The sequence below is a fragment of the Oncorhynchus nerka genome, linkage group LG3, assembly GCF_034236695.1.
Source record: "Oncorhynchus nerka isolate Pitt River linkage group LG3, Oner_Uvic_2.0, whole genome shotgun sequence".
Lineage (NCBI taxonomy): Eukaryota > Metazoa > Chordata > Actinopteri > Salmoniformes > Salmonidae > Oncorhynchus > Oncorhynchus nerka.
Window position 1 is genome coordinate 44,235,158 of NC_088398.1, and position 23,336 is coordinate 44,258,493.

General features: G+C 45.9%; 1 protein-coding gene across 1 annotated transcript in view; it reads left to right on the forward strand.

Moving 5' to 3' along the window:
- LOC115108541 (sodium-driven chloride bicarbonate exchanger-like) overlaps nt 1–21,983 on the forward strand; it is a 44,121-nt gene extending 22,138 nt beyond the window's left edge. The window contains exons 7-26 of the mRNA XM_029633028.2: nt 429–520; nt 2,465–2,622; nt 2,945–3,032; nt 3,128–3,274; nt 3,389–3,486; nt 9,481–9,655; nt 9,866–9,999; nt 11,249–11,494; nt 11,649–11,754; nt 12,181–12,342; nt 12,769–12,882; nt 12,989–13,150; nt 13,446–13,697; nt 13,944–14,012; nt 16,801–16,974; nt 17,248–17,370; nt 20,203–20,270; nt 20,394–20,498; nt 20,930–20,966; nt 21,895–21,983. Of these exons, the coding sequence (XP_029488888.1) occupies nt 429–520; nt 2,465–2,622; nt 2,945–3,032; nt 3,128–3,274; nt 3,389–3,486; nt 9,481–9,655; nt 9,866–9,999; nt 11,249–11,494; nt 11,649–11,754; nt 12,181–12,342; nt 12,769–12,882; nt 12,989–13,150; nt 13,446–13,697; nt 13,944–14,012; nt 16,801–16,974; nt 17,248–17,370; nt 20,203–20,270; nt 20,394–20,498; nt 20,930–20,948 (2,492 nt within the window). The 3' untranslated portion in view covers nt 20,949–20,966; nt 21,895–21,983. The remainder of the gene's footprint in view (nt 1–428; nt 521–2,464; nt 2,623–2,944; nt 3,033–3,127; nt 3,275–3,388; nt 3,487–9,480; nt 9,656–9,865; nt 10,000–11,248; nt 11,495–11,648; nt 11,755–12,180; nt 12,343–12,768; nt 12,883–12,988; nt 13,151–13,445; nt 13,698–13,943; nt 14,013–16,800; nt 16,975–17,247; nt 17,371–20,202; nt 20,271–20,393; nt 20,499–20,929; nt 20,967–21,894) is intronic.
- The last annotated feature ends 1,353 nt before the right edge of the window (nt 21,984–23,336 follow it).

Here is a 23,336-nt window from a genome sequence, read left to right on the forward strand (position 1 = left end):
TTTGGATTTAAATCCTTCTTGCTCGACTCTGGCAGCTGTGGGCTAATTTCGTGTTTGCATCGGTCAGTCTCCTTGACACAATGATAATGCTGAAATCCTAATGGGCAAGCTTCATCCACCCATCCTCACCAAGGTCATCCACGACTTCCATCCCTCCCCATGCAGCCACTTAGGCTTTATCTTCTGTCCTCTCTTGGGATCTGCACTAAATAAGGGTACTTTGCCAATGTCTGATAAATCCCAGATTACTTCAACCTTAGAGTGCAAATCTATAGATTACCAAAGCATTTTTGGTCATTTCGGTAGGCCAAGAGCTCTCTCTCCCTGTGATTTATTACCATTGGCGCCCGCACTGCCATGAAACCTTGGTGTCGGTCTGATATAGAGGTTTTAGCAGTTGACTTATTGGACATCTCTGTTTGATCCAGGTCAGGTGATTTCTCCCCAGACCTCTCTGCCCGTCCCCAATGATGGCAAAGCTGAAGTGAGCAGAGAGAACAGCGCTGTGGACTTCAGTAAGGTACAGTAAGACATTCTCACGATCAGGCCCCCCCTCTTGTTCATTATGCTTTAAAGGCTAAACCAATCCTAGATCAGCACTCCCAAGTCGGAGATGATTTATGAATAAGGGCTTTGACGTATTACTATACTACAGTACGACATACTCAACATACCAGTTCTGGCAGTTCAAGTGTGTATGAACACAGTAACCTGTTCCATTTTCATTGATTGCTTGCATGTATTGCTTGAAAAAATGGTTTCAACCATAAACTATTATTATAACCGTGCTATAAACATAGCAGGCCAGTCATCTCACTCACACTGCCATTAGTTACTGTAGATTATAGTAGGACAGCAAAAGTCTGTCTCACCTCTGAATCCTACAATCCTATCCTTTTGTTCAGAGTCTTTTGTTCTTGTTCTGATACTTTATTTGAGCTGTCTAATGTGGTTGAACTCGCCCCAAAAGCATTTTTAGAAAAGACAGTGTGCTCAAAATCGAACCATAATTAGAATACAACCGGATATTTTTAGACAAAGCTTAATGGAGAGTAATGTTTGTCCCGGATATTCTGGATGTTTGAAATGCCTATTTAACATACTTAGGCCTGTATTTGAACTGTACACTATAATGATAACACCACCATTAACCTCAGTGTCGTGCCAAGGGCTGGTCTAGTGGTAGTGCTGGTACCCTCAGGCCACACATTGCCCCTGGAGGCATGGGTTCAACCCCTGACCTTGCTGCTTTCCAGTCTATGTCCCCATCCCAATCACTTCTTCACTGTATCTATCAATACAAATGACATGAATAATGTATTTAACCTCAGTATCTGCTGCATGTCATTATCCATACTCTTCAGTCAGGAGGCAGAAGCCAATACTATGTATTTATTGGCCCATGTTACTATTAAAATTACATTTGCTAAGTGCATCAATCTGTTACACATGACATGGGATGAGTTTTGCTGAATACCATCAACACATGATATTCCTATTACGTTAGCAGTGAGCGTGGTGTTTATAACTGGGACTCTGATGCCCCTACTGCTTCCACTTTGTGTTACAGCACTTCCATTTGACGCAGTGCAGCTCCAAAGCAGGCAGACAGACAGACAGGATTGCAGCAGAATAGTGATAGGAGGATCAGTTAGCAGGCAGACAGACAGGATCGCAGCAGAATAGTGATAGGAGGATCAGTCAGCAGGCAGACAGACCGGATCGCAGCAGAATAGTGATAGGAGGATCAGTCAGCAGGCAGACAGACAGGATCGCAGCAGAATAGTGATAGGAGGATCAGTCAGCAGGCAGACAGACAGGATCGCAGCAGAATAGTGATAGGAGGATCAGTCAGCAGGCAGTCAGGCAGGCTCAGATCCGGATGGACAAGTCACTGCGGGGGCAGACAGGGTATCACGGAGATGATAACCTCTGGAAATGTTATGTAACTGATAATACCACTTTAGGCTGATGATGGCAATCTGCTGTAATATTTCATCATAACACATGGTTAAATGTATGTTATGATGGTAATGTTATTAAATATATGAAATAGGGTCCAGTTGGCCAATCTATTATCTATCTTAAGCCATAAACAGGATATTAATTACAAAAACACATAAGGTTCCAATATTCTGGTTACTATCCCAAAATTCTCAGGTTTTCCAGTACCGGTAATCCTGGTTGGACAATTCCCCAAATCAGGAGGGAAGAAGCAGGCAAATGGAAATCCGGGGAATTTGGTGATAGAAACCAGAATATTACAACCCTCCCAGCAGGGATCAACAGTAGGGATTCAGTTATATTTGTTTAGCGAATGCATTTCATATTTCTGAATTCCTTTTCCTATGCTCTTGTTTTTGGATTGAGGAGTTGCGATATTCATACCGTAAAATGCACCATTTAGACTTCAGTCTAAAAACGCTCCGCTAATGACTGCGTATTGTGTCCTGCGTCCGTGCAGATAGACCTCCATTTCATGAAGAAGATTCCGCCGGGAGCGGAAGCGTCCAACGTGTTGGTGGGTGAGGCGGAGTTCCTAGACAAACCTGTGGTGGCGTTCGTACGTCTCTCACCTGCGGTCATGCTCAACGGGCTGGCTGAGGTCCCCATCGTCACCAGGTTAGAAAGACTGTGACAAAATTGCAGTAACTTTCTCAACAAAAAAAAACAGGTTTTCCAGAAATAAGGTTTAGAAGATTCCCTGGAATCAGGAATAAGTAGGACATCCGAGGTATCCCCCAACCTAGATTTCTGGGAAACCTGGGATTTTTGGGAAAGTTACTGGAGTTTCGCAACCCTACTTCCAATTAGTCTGTCATTATGGTCTCCTGTCTATGACTAACGTTATGGCCTTCTTAATCCTTTTTGGGCTGACCCCAACTGTCTCTTCCCCGCTCTGTCTGACTCTTATTGTGGCCCTCGTTTTATCTTCCTCCGTTAGGTTCTTGTTCATTCTGCTGGGGCCTCTTGGGAAAGGGCCACAGTACCATGAGATTGGCCGATCCATTGCAACTCTCATGACAGACGAGGTAAGACGGCCTCTCCAATGGTGAACATAGTTGTTGGGCATGACTGAACGAACCAGTCAATTAATGGCTGAATTTCCATTCTTCTTCATTCCAAGGTTTTCCATGATGTCGCCTACAAAGCGAAGGACCGCACTGATCTGATTGCTGGAATCGATGAGTTCCTTGACCAAGTGACTGTCCTGCCACCGGGGGAGTGGGATCCCTCTATAAGAATAGAGCCACCAAAAAACGTACCGTCTCAAGTGAGTTTAGCCTCTTCTTTAAAAACAAGTCTTTCATCAGTGGACATACAAATCACAGCAATGTCTTTCATTTGAAAAAGGAAAGAAATAACAGATGTGGTGTTTGACAAACAGGAGAAGAGGAGGAGTGCAGCGCAGTGCGGCACAGACCCAGGGGATGAAGAGGAGGAGGACGAGGGACATGGGGGTCCGGAGCTGCAGCGGACAGGACGGTAGGTGGGTGGGTTGGTGCAGGGGGGGGGGGGTGTTACCAGGGACTTAGAGAGTGTGTGCTATGGGAGCCTGGATGTGTATGTTGTTGTGGTTGTGTATTATGTGGTTGGGTATTATGTGGTTGGGTATTATGTGGTTGTGGTTGGGTATTATGTGGTTGTGTATTATGTTGTTGTGGTTGGGTATTATGATGTTGTGTATTATGTGGTTGTGGTTGGGTATTATGTGGTTGTGTATTATGTGGTTGTGGTTGGGTATTATGATGTTGTGTATTATGTGGTTGTGGTTGGGTATTATGTGGTTGTGTATTATGTGGTTGTGGTTGGGTATTATGATGTTGTGTATTATGTGGTTGTGGTTGGGTATTATGTGGTTGTGTATTATGTGGTTGTGTATTATGTGGTTGTGTATTATGTGGTTGTGTATTATGTGGTTGTTGTTGTGTATTATGTGGTTGGGTATTATGATGTTGTGTATTATGTGGTTGTGGTTGGGTATTATGTGGTTGTGTATTATGTGGTTGTGTATTATGTGGTTGTGTATTATGTGGTTGTGTATTATGTGGTTGGGTATTATGTGGTTGTGTATTATGTGGTTGTGTATTATGTGGTTGTGTATTATGTGGTTGTGTATTATGTGGTTGTTGTTGTGTATTATGTGGTTGGGTATTATGATGTTGTGTATTATGTGGTTGTTGTTGTGTATTATGTGGTTGTGTATTATGTGGTTGTGTATTATAATTATATTATATTAGAACAGGGCTCCGGGCAGCCGAGCGGAAATGGAGGAAAACTCGCCTCCCTGCGGACCTGGCATCCTTTCACTCCCTCCTCTCTACATTTTCCTCTTCTGTCTCTGCTGCTAAAGCCACTTTCTACCACTCTAAATTCCAAGCATCTGCCTCTAACCCTAGGAAGCTCTTTGCCACCTTCTCCTCCCTCCTGAATCCTCCTCCTCCCCCCCCCTCCTCCCTCTCTGCAGATGACTTCGTCAACCATTTTGAAAAGAAGGTCGACGACATCCGATCCTCGTTTGCTAAGTCAAACGACACCGCTGGTTCTGCTCACACTGCCCTACCCTGTGCTCTGACCTCTTTCTCCCCTCTCTCTCCAGATGAAATCTCGCGTCTTGTGACGGCCGGCCGCCCAACAACCTGCCCGCTTGACCCTATTCCCTCCTCTCTTCTCCAGACCATTTCCGGAGACCTTCTCCCTTACCTCACCTCGCTCATCAACTCATCCCTGACCGCTGGCTACGTCCCTTCTGTCTTCAAGAGAGCGAGAGTTGCACCCCTTCTGAAAAAAACCTACACTCGATCCCTCCGATGTCAACAACTACAGACCAGTATCCCTTCTTTCTTTTCTCTCCAAAACTCTTGAACGTGCCGTCCTTGGCCAGCTCTCCCGCTATCTCTCTCAGAATGACCTTCTTGATCCAAATCAGTCAGGTTTCAAGACTAGTCATTCAACTGAGACTGCTCTTCTCTGTATCACGGAGGCCCTCCGCACTGCTAAAGCTAACTCTCTCTCCTCTGCTCTCATCCTTCTAGACCTATCGGCTGCCTTCGATACTGTGAACCATCAGATTCTCCTCTCCACCCTCTCCGAGTTGGGCATCTCCGGCGCGGCCCACGCTTGGATTGCGTCCTACCTGACAGGTCGCTCCTACCAGGTGGCGTGGCGAGAATCTGTCTCCTCAGCACGCGCTCTCACCACTGGCGTCCCCCAGGGCTCTGTTCTAGGCCCTCTCCTATTCTCGCTATACACCAAGTCACTTGGCTCTGTCATAACCTCACATGGTCTCTCCTATCATTGCTATGCAGACGACACACAATTAATCTTCTCCTTTCCCCCTTCTGATGACCAGGTGGCGAATCGCATCTCTGCATGTCTGGCAGACATATCAGTGTGGATGACGGATCACCACCTCAAGCTGAACCTCGGCAAGACGGAGCTGCTCTTCCTCCCGGGGAAGGACTGCCCATTCTATGATCTCGCCATCACGGTTGACAACTCCATTGTGTCCTCCTCCCAGAGCGCTAAGAACCTTGGCGTGATCCTGGACAACACCCTGTCGTTCTCAACTAACATCAAGGCGGTGGCCCGTTCTTGTAGGTTCATGCTCTACAACATCCGCAGAGTACGACCCTGCCTCACACAGGAAGCAGCGCAGGTCCTAATCCAGGCACTTGTCATCTCCCGTCTGGATTACTGCAACTCGCTGTTGGCTGGGCTCCCTGCCTGTGCCATTAAACCCCTACAACTCATCCAGAACGCCGCAGCCCGTCTGGTGTTCAACCTTCCCAAGTTCTCTCACGTCACCCCGCTCCTCCGCTCTCTCCACTGGCTTCCAGTTGAAGCTCGCATCCGCTACAAGACCATGGTGCTTGCCTACGGAGCTGTGAGGGGAACGGCACCTCAGTACCTCCAGGCTCTGATCAGGCCCTACACCAAAACAAGGGCACTGCGTTCATCCACCTCTGGCCTGCTCGCCTCCCTACCACTGAGGAAGTACAGTTCCTGCGCAGCCCAGTCAAAACTGTTCGCTGCTCTGGCCCCCCAATGGTGGAACAAACTCCCTCACGACGCCAGGACAGCGGAGTCAATCACCACCTTCCGGAGACACCTGAAACCCCACCTCTTTCAGGAATACCTAGGATAGGATAAAGTAATCCTTCTCCCCCCCCTTAAAAGATTTAGATGCACTATTGTAAAGTGGCTGTTCCACTGGACGTCTTAAGGTGAACGCACCAATTTGTAAGTCGCTCTGGATAAGAGCGTCTGCTAAATGACTTAAATGTAATGTAAATGTAAATGTATTATGTGGTTGTGTATTATGTGGTTGTGTATTATGTGGTTGTGTATTATGTGGTTGTGTATTATGTGGTTGTTGTTGTGTATTATGTGGTTGGGTATTATGATGTTGTGTATTATGTGGTTGTGGTTGGGTATTATGTGGTTGTGTATTATGTGGTTGTGTATTATGTGGTTGTGTATTATGTGGTTGTGTATTATGTGGTTGTGGTTGTGTATTATGTGGTTGTGTATTATGTGGTTGTGTATTATGTGGTTGTGGTTGTGTATTATGTGGTTGTGTATTATGTGGTTGTGTATTATGTGGTTGTGTATTATGTGGTTGTGGTTGTGTATTATGTGGTTGTGTATTATGTGGTTGTGTATTATGTGGTTGTGTATTATGTGGTTGGGTATTATGTGGTTGTGTATTATGTGGTTGTGTATTATGTGGTTGTGGTTGGGTATTATGTGGTTGTGTATTATGTGGTTGTGTATTATGTGGTTGTGGTTGGGTATTATGTGGTTGTGTATTATGTGGTTGTGTATTATGTGGTTGTTGTTGTGTATTAAGAAAGAAAGACGGATCAAAAAAAATAACAGGTTTCTCTCCTGCTTTTTGAAACATCTATCTACGGAACATTGGACAGAGGCCAGGTTTGCCATTGCCACTGAACTCCCTCCCAGGTGACTGTGTGCAGTTCATGCAAAGGTTTCCATAGCAACCTACTGCAGTGAGCTCCCAATTGCCTTTGGCTATATTCTGCAACAGGGACATTAGCTCATGCTAAGTCATCCTCACGACTGTGTCTATTTTATGCACTTTAAGTGGTGTGAGGAGAGTAACACATTAAGTCCTGGTGTGTAGGGGGGGGGGAAGAAAGAAAAAGTCTCCAGCTGCAAGCTGAATGCACACCTCACCACGAGACAGCAGGTTACCCACGTGGTTGTAGAGACAGCAGGTTACCCACGTGGTTGTAGAGACAGCAGGTTACCCACGTGGTTGTAGAGACGGCAGGTTACCCACGTGGTTGTAGAGACGGCAGGTTACCCACGTGGTTGTAGAGACAGCAGGTTACCCACGTGGTTGTAGAGACAGCAGGTTACCCACGTGGTTGTAGAGACAGCAGGTTACCCACGTGGTCGTAGAGACAGCAGGTTACCCATGTGGTTGTTGAAACAGAAGGTTACCCATGTGGTTGTAGAGACAGCAGGTTACCCACATGGTTGTAGAGACAGCAGGTTACCCACGTGGTTGTAGAGACAGCAGGTTACCCATGTGGTTGTTGAAACAGCAGGTTAACCACGTCATTGTAGAGACAGCAGGTTACCCACATGGTTGTAGAGACAGCAGGTTACCCATGTGGTTGTAGAGACAGCAGGTTACCCACGTGGTTGTAGAGACAGCAGGTTACCCACGTGGTCGTAGAGACAGCAGGTTACCCATGTGGTTGTTGAAACAGAAGGTTACCCATGTGGTTGTAGAGACAGCAGGTTACCCACATGGTTGTAGAGACAGCAGGTTACCCACGTGGTTGTAGAGACAGCAGGTTACCCATGTGGTTGTTGAAACAGCAGGTTAACCACGTCATTGTAGAGACAGCAGGTTACCCACATGGTTGTAGAGACAGCAGGTTACCCATGTGGTTGTAGAGACAGCAGGTTACCCGCATGGTTGTAGAGACAGCAGGTTACCCACGTGGTTGTAGAGACAGCAGGTTACCCACGTGGTTGTAGAGACAGCAGGTTACCCACGTGGTTGTAGAGACAGCAGGTTACCCATGTGGTTGTTGAAACAGCAGGTTACCCATGTGGTTGTTGAAACAGCAGGTTACCCACATCGTTGTAGAGACAGCAGGTTACCCACGTGGTTGTAGAGACAGCAGGTTACCCACGTGGTTGTAGAGACAGCAGGTTACCCACGTGGTTGTAGAGACAGCAGGTTACCCACGTGGTTGTTGAAACAGCAGGTTACCCATGTGGTTGTTGAAACAGCAGGTTACCCATGTGGTTGTTGAAACAGCAGGTTACCCATGTGGTTGTAGAGACAGCAGGTTACCCATGTGGTTGTTGAAACAGCAGGTTACCCATGTGGTTGTAGAGACAGCAGGTTACCCATGTGGTTGTTGAAACAGCAGGTTACCCATGTGGTTGTTGAAACAGCAGGTTACCCACATCGTTGTAGAGACAGCAGGTTACCCACGTGGTTGTAGAGACAGCAGGTTACCCACGTGGTTGTAGAGACAGCAGGTTACCCACGTGGTTGTAGAGACAGCAGGTTACCCACGTGGTTGTAGAGACAGCAGGTTACCCATGTGGTTGTTGAAACAGCAGGTTACCCATGTGGTTGTTGAAACAGCAGGTTACCCATGTGGTTGTTGAAACAGCAGGTTACCCATGTGGTTGTAGAGACAGCAGGTTACCCATGTGGTTGTTGAAACAGCAGGTTACCCATGTGGTTGTTGAAACAGCAGGTTACCCATGTGGTTGTTGAAACAGCAGGTTACCCACATCGTTGTAGGGACAGCAGGTTACCCACGTGGTTGTAGAGACAGCAGGTTACCCACGTGGTTGTAGAGACAGCAGGTTACCCATGTGGTTGTAGAGACAGCAGGTTACCCATGTGGTTGTTGAAACAGCAGGTTACCCATGTGGTTGTTGAAACAGCAGGTTACCCATGTGGTTGTTGAAACAGCAGGTTACCCATGTGGTTGTTGAAACAGCAGGTTACCCATGTGGTTGTAGAGACAGCAGGTTACCCATGTGGTTGTTGAAACAGCAGGTTACCCATGTGGTTGTAGAGACAGCAGGTTACCCATGTGGTTGTTGAGACAGCAGGTTACCCATGTGGTTGTTGAAACAGCAGGTTACCCATGTGGTTGTAGAGACAGCAGGTTACCCATGTGGTTGTTGAAACAGCAGGTTACCCATGTGGTTGTAGAGACAGCAGGTTACCCATGTGGTTGTTGAAACAGCAGGTTACCCATGTGGTTGTAGAGACAGCAGGTTACCCACATCGTTGTAGAGACAGCAGGTTACCCACGTGGTTGTAGAGACAGCAGGTTACCCATGTGGTTGTAGAGACAGCAGGTTACCCATGTGGTTGTAGTCTCATTCAATCATTCGAGAGAGAGCAAAATGCAATATATAACCGTATCAATGCAATCCACTATTTTCTCCATGGCGTTATAATATTTCCAGATTCTGTGGTGGTCTCCTGTTGGACATCAAACGCAAGGCGCCGCACTACCTGTCTGACTACACAGACGCTCTCAGCCTGCAGTGCTTGGCCTCCTTCCTCTTCCTGTACTGTGCATGCATGTCGCCTGTCATCACGTTCGGGGGCCTACTCGGAGAGGCAACAGAAGGACGCATAGTAAGACACCCTGGTTGTCATCCCAAATGGCTCCCATTCCCTACCTAGTGCACTACTTTTGGGCCATGTTCAAAAGTAGTGCACTGTATAGGGAATAGGGAGCCATTTTTATGCATCCCTTTCGAATACACAGTGCTAGAATGACGATTGAGATTGATTGAAGTTCAGCTTTTCTTACTAATAGAATTTCTCTGCATTTGTTTCCCGCAGAGTGCAATCGAATCGCTTTTTGGCGCCTCAATGACGGGAATAGCCTATTCCCTGTTTGCTGGCCAGCCACTCACCATTTTGGGCAGCACAGGGCCTGTACTGGTGTTTGAGAAGATATTGTACAAATTCTGCAAGTAAGTTTGAGTAAAACACTGTCATTGTAATTCTATAACACCCATGTGATGAATCGTCTATAGCCCACTGCTCTCAGGCCATTTCTGTATCTGTGCCCACATCTCAGATAATCTGTGATTAGATTGTAGGATGATCCTCTGTCCTTATAACAATAGCAATATAGGATGACCGTGTGCAATATACACTCTTAGAAAAAAAGGTGCTATCTATAACCTTAAATGGTTCTTCGCCTGTCCCCATAAGAGAACCCTATGAAGAAACCTTATTGTTTCCAGGTAAAACCCTTTTGTGTTCCTTTCCATCTACCTGAAACCAAAAAGGGTTCTCCTATGGGGACAGCCGAAGAACGCTTTTGGAACCTTTTTTTCCCGAAGAGTGTACTGCCAAAATACATGGATCATTTAATGATTGATACTTCTTTAAAGTATTGAAATAACACAATGACGACCTCAGATGCACTATATTCTGCAGATAGATAGCTATACAGGTAACTGCCAACATAAAGGAAACACCAACATAAAGTGTCTTAGTAGGGCATTGGGCCACCACAAGCCAGAACAGCTTCAATGCACCTGGGCATAGACTCTAAGAGTGTCTGGAACTCTACTGGAGGGATGCGACATCATTCCACCACGAGAAATTCCATCATTTGGTGTTTTGTAGACGGTGGTGGAAAACGCTGTCTCAGGCACCGCTCCAGAATCTCCCATAAGTGTTCAATTGGTTGAGATCTGGTGACTGAGTTTTCATGCTCATAAAACCATTCAGTGACCACTCGTGCCCTGTGGATGGGGGCATTGTCATCCCATGGGGGCATAGCCATGGTAGACAGAATAATGGCCTGCCAGCGGTTTTATACATGACCCTAAGCATGATGGGATGTTAATTGCTTAATTAACTCAGGAACCACACCTGTGTGGAAGCACCTGCTTTCAATATACTTTGCGTCCCTCATTTTCTCAAGTGTTTCCATTATTCTGCCCGATATCTGTAGATAGTGCATAACATATCCCACAGATGTGGTCATATATGCGGCAGCAGGTAGCCTCGTGGTTAGAATGTTGGGCCAGTAACTGACAGGTTGCTTGATCAAATCCCTGAGCTAACGATGTAAAAACATATGTCGTTCTGCCCCTGAACCAGGCACTGTTCACAGGCCGTCGTTGTAGATAAGAGTTTCTTCTTAACTGACCTGTCTAGTTAAATGAAAAGTGTAAGGTATCGGTGATGTTTTAACTCTCTCCCCAGGGAGTATGGTTTATCCTACCTCTCACTGAGAACCTGTATAGGGCTGTGGACAGCGTTCCTCTGCCTGGTCCTAGTGGCCACAGATGCCAGCTCCCTGGTCTGTTACATCACCCGCTTCACAGAGGAGGCCTTCGCCTCGCTCATCTGCATCATCTTCATCTACGAGGCCTTGGAGAAGCTCATCCACCTGGGGGAACACTACCCCATCAACATGAACAACAACCTGGACAAACTCACACAGTACTCGTACGTTTGCACTCGCTGCCTTTTTAATCCAGAGCTAGGCATAAATCTGTGTCCGGGAAAACATTCCTTCGAGTTCTGAACGAAGGTAACATCTTCATTTGAGATGATTGTGAAGGAGGGATTTGACGGTGACGTGTTCTATTGTTTCTATAAGGTGTTCTTGTGTTGAACCTCCGGATCCAAGCAATGCCACCATACAGTACTGGGAGCAGAACAACGTCACTGCTTCTGAGGTCTACTGGGAGGCACTCGAGGTTAAGGTACCGTATAAGAGTGTCTAGTGAAATCTGTGTAGTCTATGGGAAGGATCAAGACAAATTCAGAGAAGGAGTTCATCTGGGTCAAGTCTTGTGTTCAGAGAAAAAAAAACTAGCCTTAATAGTACAATTTGTGGTTTAATAAACTGAATTAGAGAGCAAAAAACAGGTGTTCCTCAAAGTGGCATACTCTCCCAGATGGAGCTGGTCCTGTGCAGAAGATTAAGGACATGTGGTGGGCTGGATTATTCTGGATTACCCCATGCCAAATCACCATAAAAGCACATTTTTTGTATTAATGTTGCTTTCTGTACTCTTAATCCAAGGCCCTCTTAACCAAAGGATTTTGTAATTGACTGCATTGTCATGCACTATTAATTCCACTTGTAGTAGGGCAGACCAATCACCCTCCTCTACCTATTGTTGCAGGACTGCATGGAGAAAAGAGGAGAGTTTGTGGGCAGTGCCTGTGGCCCTCACGGACCCTATATTCCAGATGTTCTCTTCTGGTCCGTGGTTCTCTTCTTCTCCACTGTCTTCATGTCAGCGTTCCTAAAGGAGTTCAAGTTCAGCCGTTACTTCCCCACCAAGGTAAGGCAGCAGACCCAGATCCTACTGTAATCCCACTGGTTTCTATCTATTATGCGTTTGTAGACTGCAGACAAGGTTTCTGTCCTTCTGCTGAGGTTTATGGTGCAGTGGAGCACTCTAGTGGTCATATGTGAGTACTGTGTGATTATGGTAGTTCAAAGCAAATTAGTAATAAAATACAGGTTTTTAATTAAGAAAAGTGTCACGCCTCCCCCACTTTAGTTGGATTCTATTATGATTTAAGGGAGCACCACTTATCACGCTGTTTGGCGACGGAAGCCCCCCCTTTTTTTGGGAGAATTGAATCCACAACCGTGGTGCTCAGTGTTTGAGTGCCCTGTGCAATCTGTGATTGATATTGAACAATGATATAGATGGTCCCTGCACTAAGACCAGGCGGTTGACATGCACCCCTCCCTTGCACAGTTGAGAGCCGTCATCAGTGACTTTGCTGTGTTCATCACCATCTTTACCATGGTCCTGGTGGACTATGCCTTAGGGGTCCCATCTCCAAAACTAAAAGTCCCCAGTGTGTTCAAGGTGAGCTATGTAACAAAGTATTACAAGGTGATTATACATTTTGACTCAAAATACATGTGCCATGCTATGTAGATGCAATATCTGACAGCAATCCAAATCCTTGCAGCCGACCAGAGATGACCGTGGTTGGTTGATCAGCCCGTTAGGCGGCAACCCTTGGTGGACCACCATCGTGACAGTGATCCCTGCTCTGCTCTGCACCATCCTCATCTTCATGGACCAGCAGATCACCGCGGTCATCATCAACAGGAAGGAGCACAAACTAAAGGTACTGTAGGATACTGTAATGACTCAGCTCAGCTCATACGGGAGGCATTGTTCACCATAACCTGAATGTACACTTTTTAGTTGGCTTTGAAGTGGTGCATGTGTAGTTGATTGTCAAATAGCGTCCAGTACTGGTTGATATGGACTGAAAAAGTCCCTTTCAGAAATCTCTTTCTACTTGGGGAATTAGTTAACATTTTGACAATATTTTCCTGAACCATTATGAAATGTTGCCGCCGCGGAATATTGAGTAGTGTATTCTCAGTTGTACTGTATTTGTGTTTCCCTCCCCACAGAAAGGCTGCGGGTACCATTTGGACTTGTTCGTGGTGGGTGTCATGCTGGGGGTATGTTCCATCATGGGTTTGCCCTGGTTCGTGGCTGCCACCGTTCTCTCCATCTCCCACGTCAACAGTCTGAAGCTGGAGTCGGAGTGCTCGGCCCCCGGGGAACAACCCAAGTTCCTGGGCATCCGCGAGCAGCGCTTCACTGGCCTCATGATCTTCCTACTCATGGGCTGCTCGGTGTTCATGACCTCTGTGCTCAAGGTCAGATAGCTTCTCTGAGGAGTATTGTGTTGGCTCTAGCTTCTGGACTGTCCAAAATCCGTTCCTGTCGCAGTGTGATAAAAGTGTCGCTGTGTTTATTTTGCACCCAGTGTATTAGTCTGCAGTGTCACAAAGCGGACCGATGTTTTACGCTACGTTTTGTATAGTTGAATCTCACTTTTCAACCATTTCTTTGGTTGATGCTTGTATGACTGAATCATAATAGAATGTCTCTGGTCCCTTTAGTACATTCCCATGCCTGTGTTGTATGGAGTATTCCTATACATGGGAGCATCTTCGCTCAGAGGAATACAGGTAGGAGATCACTAAACACACTGCAGTTTCTGTACAGTACATGACATTCAGTCGACATTGACTTGTAAGGTGCTGGGCCGTGGTGGAGTGGGTAACAAGCCAGGCACAAGCGACATACACTGAGTGTACAAAACATTAAGGACACCTGCTCTTTCCATGACATAGACTGACCAGGTGAATCCAGGTGAAAGCTATGATCCCTTATTGATGATCCCAATGCCGCTTGATTTTTCACTCTCAACAGTTTCCAGTGTGTATAAAGAATGGTCCACCACCCAAAGGACATTAAATCAAATCAAATGTTATTTGTCACATGTGCCCGAATACAACAGGTGCCAGGTAGACCTTACAGTGAAATGAGAAAGTTGAGAAAGTATTTACTAAATAAACTAAAGTTTAAAAAAATCAAAGGGGAACAATAAAATAACAATAACGAGGCAGGAGGTACCGGTACTGAGTCAATGTGTGGGGGTACAGGTTAGTCAAGGTAATTGAGGTAATATGTACAGTACCAGTCAAAAGTTTGGACACCTACATATTAAAGGGGTTTTCATTCTTTTTATTTTATTTTTTCTGCATTGTAGAATAATAGTGACATCATAACTATGAAATAATAGATATGGAGTAATGTAGTAACCAAAAAAGGGTTCAACAAATCAAAATATATTTCCGGATGACTGACTTTCATGTTTTAAAGCAGGGCTTTCCAACCATGTTCCTGGAGAGCTACCTTCCTGTAGGTTTTTGCTCCAACCCTATTCTAGCACACCTGATTCTACTCATTAGCTAGTTGATGAGCTGAAATCAGGTTAGTTACAACTGGGGATGGAGTGAAAACCTACAGAAGGGTAGCTCTCCAGGAACAGGGTTGGAGAGCCCAGTTTTAAAGTAATCATGGACTGTTGTTTCTCTTTGCTTATTTGAGCTGTTCTTGCCATAATATGGACTTGGTCTTTTACCAAATAGGGCTATCTTCTGTATACCATCCCTACCTTGTCACAACGCAACTGATTGGCTCTAACGCATTAAGAAGGAAAAAAAATCCTCAAATTAACTTTTAACAAGGCAAACTGGTTGAATTGAAATGCATTCCAGGTGACTACTTCATGAAGCTGGGTGAGAGAATGCCAAAAGTGTGCAAAGAAATTATCAATGCAAATAGTCCGGGTAGCCATTTGATTGCCATGCGGTAGCAGAGAGAACAGTCTTTGACTAGGGTGGCTGGAGTCTTTGGCAATTTTTAGGACCTTCCTCTGACACCGCCTGGTAAAAATGTCCTAGATTGCAGGAAGCTTGGCCCCAGTGATGTACTGTGCAGTACTCACTACCCTCTATAGCACCTTGCAGTCGGAGGACGAGAAGTTGCCAACCAGGCGGTGATATAACCAGCCAGAACTTTTTGAGGATTTGAGGACCCAAGCCAAATCTTTTCAGTCTCCTGAGGGAGAATAGGCATTGTCATGCCCTCTTCACGACTGTCTTGATATGTTTGGACCATGATAGTTTGTTAGTGATGTGGACAGCAAGGAACTTGAAGCTCTGAACCTGCTCCACTACAGCCCCGTCCTGTAGTCCACGATCATCTCCGAGGTCTCTGACCTCCTCCCTATAGGCAGTTTCGTCGTTGTTGGTGATTTACATTTACATTTAAGTCATTTAGCAGACGCTCTTATCCAGAGCGACTTACAAATTGGTGCATTCACCTTATGACATCCAGTGGAACAGTAGTGCATCTAAATCTTTTAAGGGGGGGGTGAGAGGGATTACTTTATCCTATCCTAGGTATTCCTTAAAGAGGTGGGGTTTCAGGTGTCTCCGGAAGGTGGTGATTGACTCCGCTGTCCTGGCGTCGTGAGGGAGTTTGTTCCACCATTGGGGGGCCAGAGCAGCGAACAGTTTTGACTGGGCTGAGCGGGAACTGTACTTCCTCAGTGGTAGGGAGGCGAGCAGGCCAGAGGTGGATGAACGCAGTGCCCTTGTTTGGGTGTAGGGCCTGATCAGAGCCTGGAGGTACTGAGGTGCCGTTCCCCTCACAGCTCCGTAGGCAAGCACCATGGTCTTGTAGCGGATGCGAGCTTCAACTGGAAGCCAGTGGAGAGAGCGGAGGAGCGGGGTGACGTGAGAGAACTTGGGAAGGTTGAACACCAGACGGGCTGCGGCGTTCTGGATGAGTTGTAGGGGTTTAATGGCACAGGCAGGGAGCCCAGCCAACAGCGAGTTGCAGTAATCCAGACGGGAGATGACGAGTGCCTGGATTAGGACCTGCGCCGCTTCCTGTGTGAGGCAGGGTCGTACTCTGCGGATGTTGTAGAGCATGAACCTACAGGAACGGCGATCAGGCCCAGCCAACTTGACACAACTGCGGGAAGCATTGGAGTCAACATGGGCCAGGATCCCTGTTGAACGCTTTCAACACCTTGTAGTGATGCATTGAGGCTGTCCTGAATGGAATGGGGGGAGGGGGGTGGGGTGTTCCTAATGTTTTCTACACTCAGTGTGCATGCCTTCCCTCCAGAGACCAGGGTTCAATTCCTATCTCCACCTTTCCTCCTAATTCCCCTCCTTATTCTCACCCCATCTGTTTCTGTGCATGTCTGAATAAAGCATGACATGTATTTTAAAAAACAAACATAGGCTTGTAAGGCTAAGTCCCAGCACACTTGACCTACATCTAAAGCTAATTTCACAAAGACCATCTGAGGACATTAAAACACAGTACAGAAACACATAAGCCGGAATACAATGGTCCTGAGGTTGTAATGTAATCCATTGTTCTATTGCTTATCAGTTGTTTGACCGTCTGAAGCTGTTTGGCATGCCAGCCAAGCACCAGCCTGACTTCATCTACCTGAGACACGTTCCCCTGCGGAAGGTCCATCTCTTCACCATCATCCAGCTCAGCTGCCTGGTCATGCTCTGGGTCATCAAGACCTCCAATTATGCCATCGTCTTCCCCATGATGGTTAGCAAACATCTTTCTTCCTTATACAGTAGATTAATCTGGATGGAGTTACCTGTATATGCCAAATATGCGAAGGCAATCTGGGTACTTAGCTTTATTTGTCCATATTGTAGATTGAAGTAAGACAATATCTTAAGTTATACATTGTGAAACCTAGATGTCTTGATGCTCTACAGAAACAGAAGTTAAGGCTCCTGCCCTATGGCTGGGACAAAAATGACTTCTGCAGAGGATTCTGTCTGTATAGTAATGTAGGGTTTGTGTTCCTTGCAGGTGTTGGCGCTGGTGTTCATTCGGAAATTGATGGATTGCTTCTTCACCAAGAGAGAGATGAGCTGGCTGGATGATCTAATGCCAGAGAGTAAGAAGAAGAAACTGGAGGATGCTGAAGAAGAGGTATGAAACAGTGGAGGCTGATGAGGGGAGGACGGCTCATAATAATGGCTGGAACGGAGCCAATGGAAAGGCATCAAACAGAAATAATGTGTTTGATTTGATACCATTCCACTCATTCTGCTCCAGCCATTACCACGAGCCCATCCTCCCCAATTAAGGTGGCATCAATCTCCTGTGGTATAAAAATAGCATCAAGGAAGATTAGCCCTTTGGTGGGCTAAAATAAACCCTAAAAATCAACACATGACACTAATATGCCATATATCTATCACGTTTCAAGGAGGACCCAGATACAGACAGTGTCGAAGAAACAAACGTTTATTTATAATACAGGGGCCGGCAAACCAGGGATCAGAAATCCAGAGAGGGTGCAAATGGTCCAAAGCAGGGTCAGGCAGGGTCAGGGCAGGCAGGGCAGGCAAGGGCAGGGCAGGCAGGGGCAGGGCAGTCAGGGGCAGGGCAGTCAGGGGCAGGGCAGGCAGGGTCAGGGCAGGCAGGGGCAGGGCAGTCAGGGGCAGGGCAGGCAGGGGCAGGGCAGTCAGGGGCAGGGCAGTCAGGGTCAGGGCAGGCAGGGGCAGGGCAGGCAGGGGCAGGGCAGTCAGGGGCAGGGCAGGCAGGGTCAGGGTAGGCAGGGTCAGGGCAGGCAGGGTCATGGCAGGCAGGGTCAGGGCAGGCAGGGGCAGGGCAGTCAGGGTCAGGGTAGGCAGGGTCAGGGCAGGCAGGGTCAGGGCAGGCAGGGTCAGGGTAGGCAGGGTCAGGGTCAGGGCAGGCAGGGGCCAATAATCCAGTGAGGTGGGGCAAGGTATAGAATGGCAGGCAGGCTCAGGGCAGACAGAAGTGTAAAAACCGGGAATCAGGGAGTGACAGTCAGATCTGGGAGTGACAGTACCCCCCTCTAGGGGTCGCCACCTGGCGTCCTACCTGGGCGCATATCTGGTTGACCAAGGTGGTGCTGGTGTTGGAACTCCGCAATGAGGCCTGGGTCCAGGATGTCCCTGGCGGGGACCCATCACCTCTCCTTCGGGCTATAACCCTCCCAGAAAACCAGGAACTGGATCCCCGTCCCCTAGATCGAACCTTCAGGAGACGCTTCACTGTGTACGCCGGTTGGCCGTTGATGAGACGGGGGAGCGGGGTGGGCCAGGAAACGGGAGACAAGTGGCTGTAAGATATGGGTTTAACTCTGGACACATGAAAGGTGGGATGTATACGAAGCATATGGGACAAAAGAAGACAAACAGCAGAGGGGCTAATGACTTTGGAGATGGGAAACGGGCCCGAGAAACCGGGGGGAGAGTTTGCGGGATCCCACCCAGAGGGGCAGATCCCAGGTGGACAGCCTTACCTTCTGCCCTAGACGATACCGGGGAGTCCGGTGGCGATCCGCTTGTCGTCGATACCTGGAGGTGGTCTTGAGGGCCGACCGGGCTCTCCTCCAGGTACGGTGACTGCGGCGGACAAACATCCAGACAGAAGGTATGCCGACCTCTTCTTCCTGCTCAGGGAAGAGCAGTGGCTGATACCCTAGGGAACACTCAAAGGGTGATAGGCCCGTGGCAGAGCAGAGAAGGGTGTTGCGGGCCTATTTGACCCACACAAGCTGCTGGCTCCAGGTGGTGGGGTTGGCAGAGACCAGGCAGCGCAGAGTAGTCTCTAGGTCTTGGTTGGCTCACTGCGACTGGGCGCTGGACTGAAACCCCGGAGAACAGGCTGGCCGACGACCCAATGAGGGTGCAGAACGCCTTCCACAACCTTGATGAGAATTGAGGACGCCAGTCGGAGATCATGTCTACTAATAGTCCATGGATCCGGAAGACGTGCTGCACTATGAGCTGGGCCGTATCTTTGGCAGAGGGTAGCTTGGGGAGAGGAATGAAATTCATGGAGAAGGAGAAGTTGAACCGGGTGAACAGTAGGGCCCACCTAGCCTGCTTGGAATTGAGGCGCTTGGCGATGTGGAGATATTCCAGGTTCTTGTGGTCGGTCCACACAATGAATGGATGTTCTGCCCCCTCTAGAAAGTGCCTCCACTCCTCCAACGCCATCTGGAGTCAATCACCACCTTCCGGAGACACCTGAAACCCCACCTCTTTAAGGAATACCTAGGATAGGATAAAGTAATCCCTCTCACCCCCCTTAAAAGATTTAGATGCACTACTGTTCCACTGGATGTCATAAGGTGAATGCACCAATTTGTAAGTCGCTCTGGATAAGAGCGTCTGCTAAATGACTTAAATGTAAATGTAATGTTCACATGGAGAAGCAACCGATTCCCCACATCGTAGTTCCTCTCTGTGGCGTTGAGGCGGTGGGAGAAGGCGGAGCAGGGATGTAACTTGAGGTCCAGGGGAAGCCAGGGTGCTGTAGCCCCCGGATAAAGCGGCGATAAAAGTTGCAGAATCCCAGCAAACGTTGCAGCTGTACTCTGGACAGAGGCTGGGGCCAATCCACCACCACTCTCACCTTCCTGGGATCCATATGTACACTCCATGCAGCGATGATGTAAACCAGAAAGGGGATGGTGGAGCGATGGAATTCGCACTTCTCTGCTTTTACAAAAAGCTGGTTCTCCCAGAGGAGTTGGAGAACCTGTTGGAGAACAAAGGTTTCACCAATAATTGGGAAGATGGGCGACACCTGGAGGGGGGTGGAGCCAAGCAAAAAGACAGGTGAAACAGATCAGGGTGTGACAATATCAGTAGATCATTTTTACTTGAGATATGTAACTTCCGTTGTAATAGTTCATCTCTGCGTGTGTTTTAACAAATATATTACATACAGTACTAGATATCACTAGTATAACAAGTTCCTGTTGATTTTCTTATTCCTAAGGAGGAGGAGCAAAGTATTTTGGGAGAGGAAGATGGAGTAGTGCAGGTGCCGTTAGAAGGATATCAAAAGTAAGTTATCAGCCACTGTGAGTGGAAGAAATATTAATCGAATGACACTTCATGCTTCATTAGTAGTCAGATAGTTTACTGATTGTTGTGAATTATTATGCATGATTATGTCTTGTTTTTTAGGAGTGAATCTGCACTCAACATCACTGATGAAATGTCCAGAGGCTCTTTTGGAAACACGTGGAATGTCAACTCTGACAACTCTAAAAAAGAGCTAGACTCAAAAAGGTATTGAATTGCCTTCAGTCATGTTCATCCGAAATCAACACATTGATGTTGAAAACATCTCTTTTTGTTTGTTTTTTCTGTCCGTCTGTATAAAAATGTATGAATATGAATCCGAATTTAAGATACATGCATGTAACTCAAATCTTCTTGCTAATTTCCCTGCGGCATCAGTTCATTTAGAATATATCAACTTAGAATTCCACCTCGAGTGTATTTGTGTTATAACCCATTAAAGAAACAAATGACATCTATGTACCATTGAATCCATAGAATGACTCATATTTGCTAAAGTGTAATGTTCATATAAAGGATTTTTAGGAAATTGATACTGTGAGTCAATACTGTAAACAAAATGGTTTGACGGTACATTTTAGAGCTGATGAGTTGTTCCATTTCTTGACTGTATTTTCCCATTCCATCTCTATCATAAGTTCCCTCATATCCTCATAGATGCTGAATCCCCCAAAGGTAAGAGTCTGATCCCCGTGCCCTTGCTTGCTCATCCTTAGTCTGTTTGGTCAGTTTTTTTTGGGAAAAAAAATACATATTATCTTTGCATGATATGATGCAGGACAGGAAAATGTTTCTTTTTTTATTTTAATTGATCATTTTGGTTGAAACTAGATGCTGCTTATTTTGCATTCTACAAATTGTCAAGTTACATTCTAATTGTTTTAGTTCATCAACACTGAGAGTGCACAGCTCTTAGGAACTGCCGGTGTTAGGCAAAGGTAAACATTATGGATGCTAAGTCCATTAACTTTCCGCTGCTTGGAATATAAACCCATGCATATGACAGGCAGTGGAGAGTAAACATGCGCTCAGTTTAAAGTGACATGACTGAGACAGCAAGGATGTAAAGTGCATGAAAGATGCTAACTGTATCAATCAGTCTCTGCTAGCATGCCATTCAGCCTTTGACTGTATGCCTCAGCCAATGGCTGTGAAGGGCAGTTTGACAAGGAGCACTACAGTACAGCATGCTAGCTGTAGGCTCCGATATGCAACAGCTAGAGAGTGACTTATTACTAGTACATCTCTCCTGAGAACTGCTCTTTCATGAACATTGTCTGAGGTCTTGCCCATCAGACCCCATACCTCTCAGTTGCCTGGAACATACAGTACAATACTATACATGTGAGTGGATTAGCATGAGGTTACTAAAGCATGTCAAATAGGAACCTAATGTTAATGTAAAGCCCCTCCCAACTGAGACATCAGTTGATGATACATTTTGGGGGCAGTTTCCCGGACACTGAATAAGCCTAGTCCTGGACTAAAAAGCATGCTCAATGGAGAATCTTCATTGTTGGAGCTGGACAGCTGATCGGTATAAAGCTTACGTTCTGAAGCTGTATACTTGGAAAGCACTAACAGCCAGTGTTTATACCCACAGCTTATCCAAGAACAGTGGTAGGAAAGAAAAGAAGAGAAGAAAGATGAGGAAGGGCTGCTTCGACAGGGAGTCAAGTTTATGACGTTTCCCCCTTCACTGTGTTTTAAGCAAATCAATATTGTGTGCCACAGTTTACCATTCCTTTATGTTTTGTCTTGTAAATCTTTGTGTGTTCAAAAGCTTAAAACAGTCTTTTTTAAAAGTTGACGTGTCCAAAACGGCTTCTTTGTGAGGCAACCTAAAGACATTTATTTATTGTATGTATTTTGTATGTTTTTGTATTTTTTCCAGTATCATAATATTACAGCTGTTTGAAGTTGATCAATTATCCAACTAGATAAACACTCCATTTAAAAGTTTGTGCAATACTGCAGTTAAAGACTATGAAAGCAAGTATATATATATACAGTGGGGCAAAAAAGTATTTAGTCAGCCACCAATTGTGCAAGTTCTCCCACTTAAAAAGATGAGAGAGGCCTGTAATTTTCATCATAGGTACACTTCAACTATGACAGACAAAATGAGGGGGGAAAATCCAGAAAATCACACTGTAGGATTTCTTATGAATTTATTTGCAAATTATGGTGGAAAATAAGTATTTGGTCAATAACAAAAGTTTATCTCAATACTTTGTTATATACCCTTTGTTGGCAATGACAGAAGTCAAACGTTTTCTGTAAGTCTTCACAAGGTTTTCGTAAGAAGCATTTCAAGGTCCTGGAGTGGCCTAGCCAGTCTCCAGATCTCAACCCCGTAGAAAATCTTTGGAGGGAGTTGAAAGTCCGTGTTGCCCAGCAACAGCCCCAAAACATCACTGCTCTAGAGGAGATCTGCATGGTGGAATGGGCCAAAATACCAGCAACAGTGTGTGAAAACCTTGTGAAGACTTACAGAAAACGTTTGACTTCTGTCATTGCCAACAAAGGGTATATAACAAAGTATTGAGATAAACTTTTGTTATTGACCAAATACTTATTTTCCACCATAATTTGCAAATAAATTCATAAAAAATCCTACTATGTGATTTTCTGGATTTTTTTTCTCATTTTGTCTGTCATAGTTGAAGTGTACCTATGATGAAAATTACAGGCCTCTCTCATCTTTTTTTTTTAGTGGGAGAACTTGCACAATTGGTGGCTGACTAAATACTTTTTTGCCCCAATGTATGTATATATATATCATTGATGAATTCATCTAGGCAAAGTCAAAATGTACTTTATGCATGACGTTTTATTTAATGAAGTATTATAAAATATACTGCATCTGCTTGAATTTCAAAATGCGATAAATGCAAAGGAAAATCTACAGTATCTGTGTTTGAGCATTCGCATTATGATTTCAGTTTTTTGCAAATTGTCTTTAAGCTTTGAATATTGTATTACTACCAATAAAATGTATTACTACCAGCAAGGAGATTAGTTGAAAATAGCTTTTTATTTCTT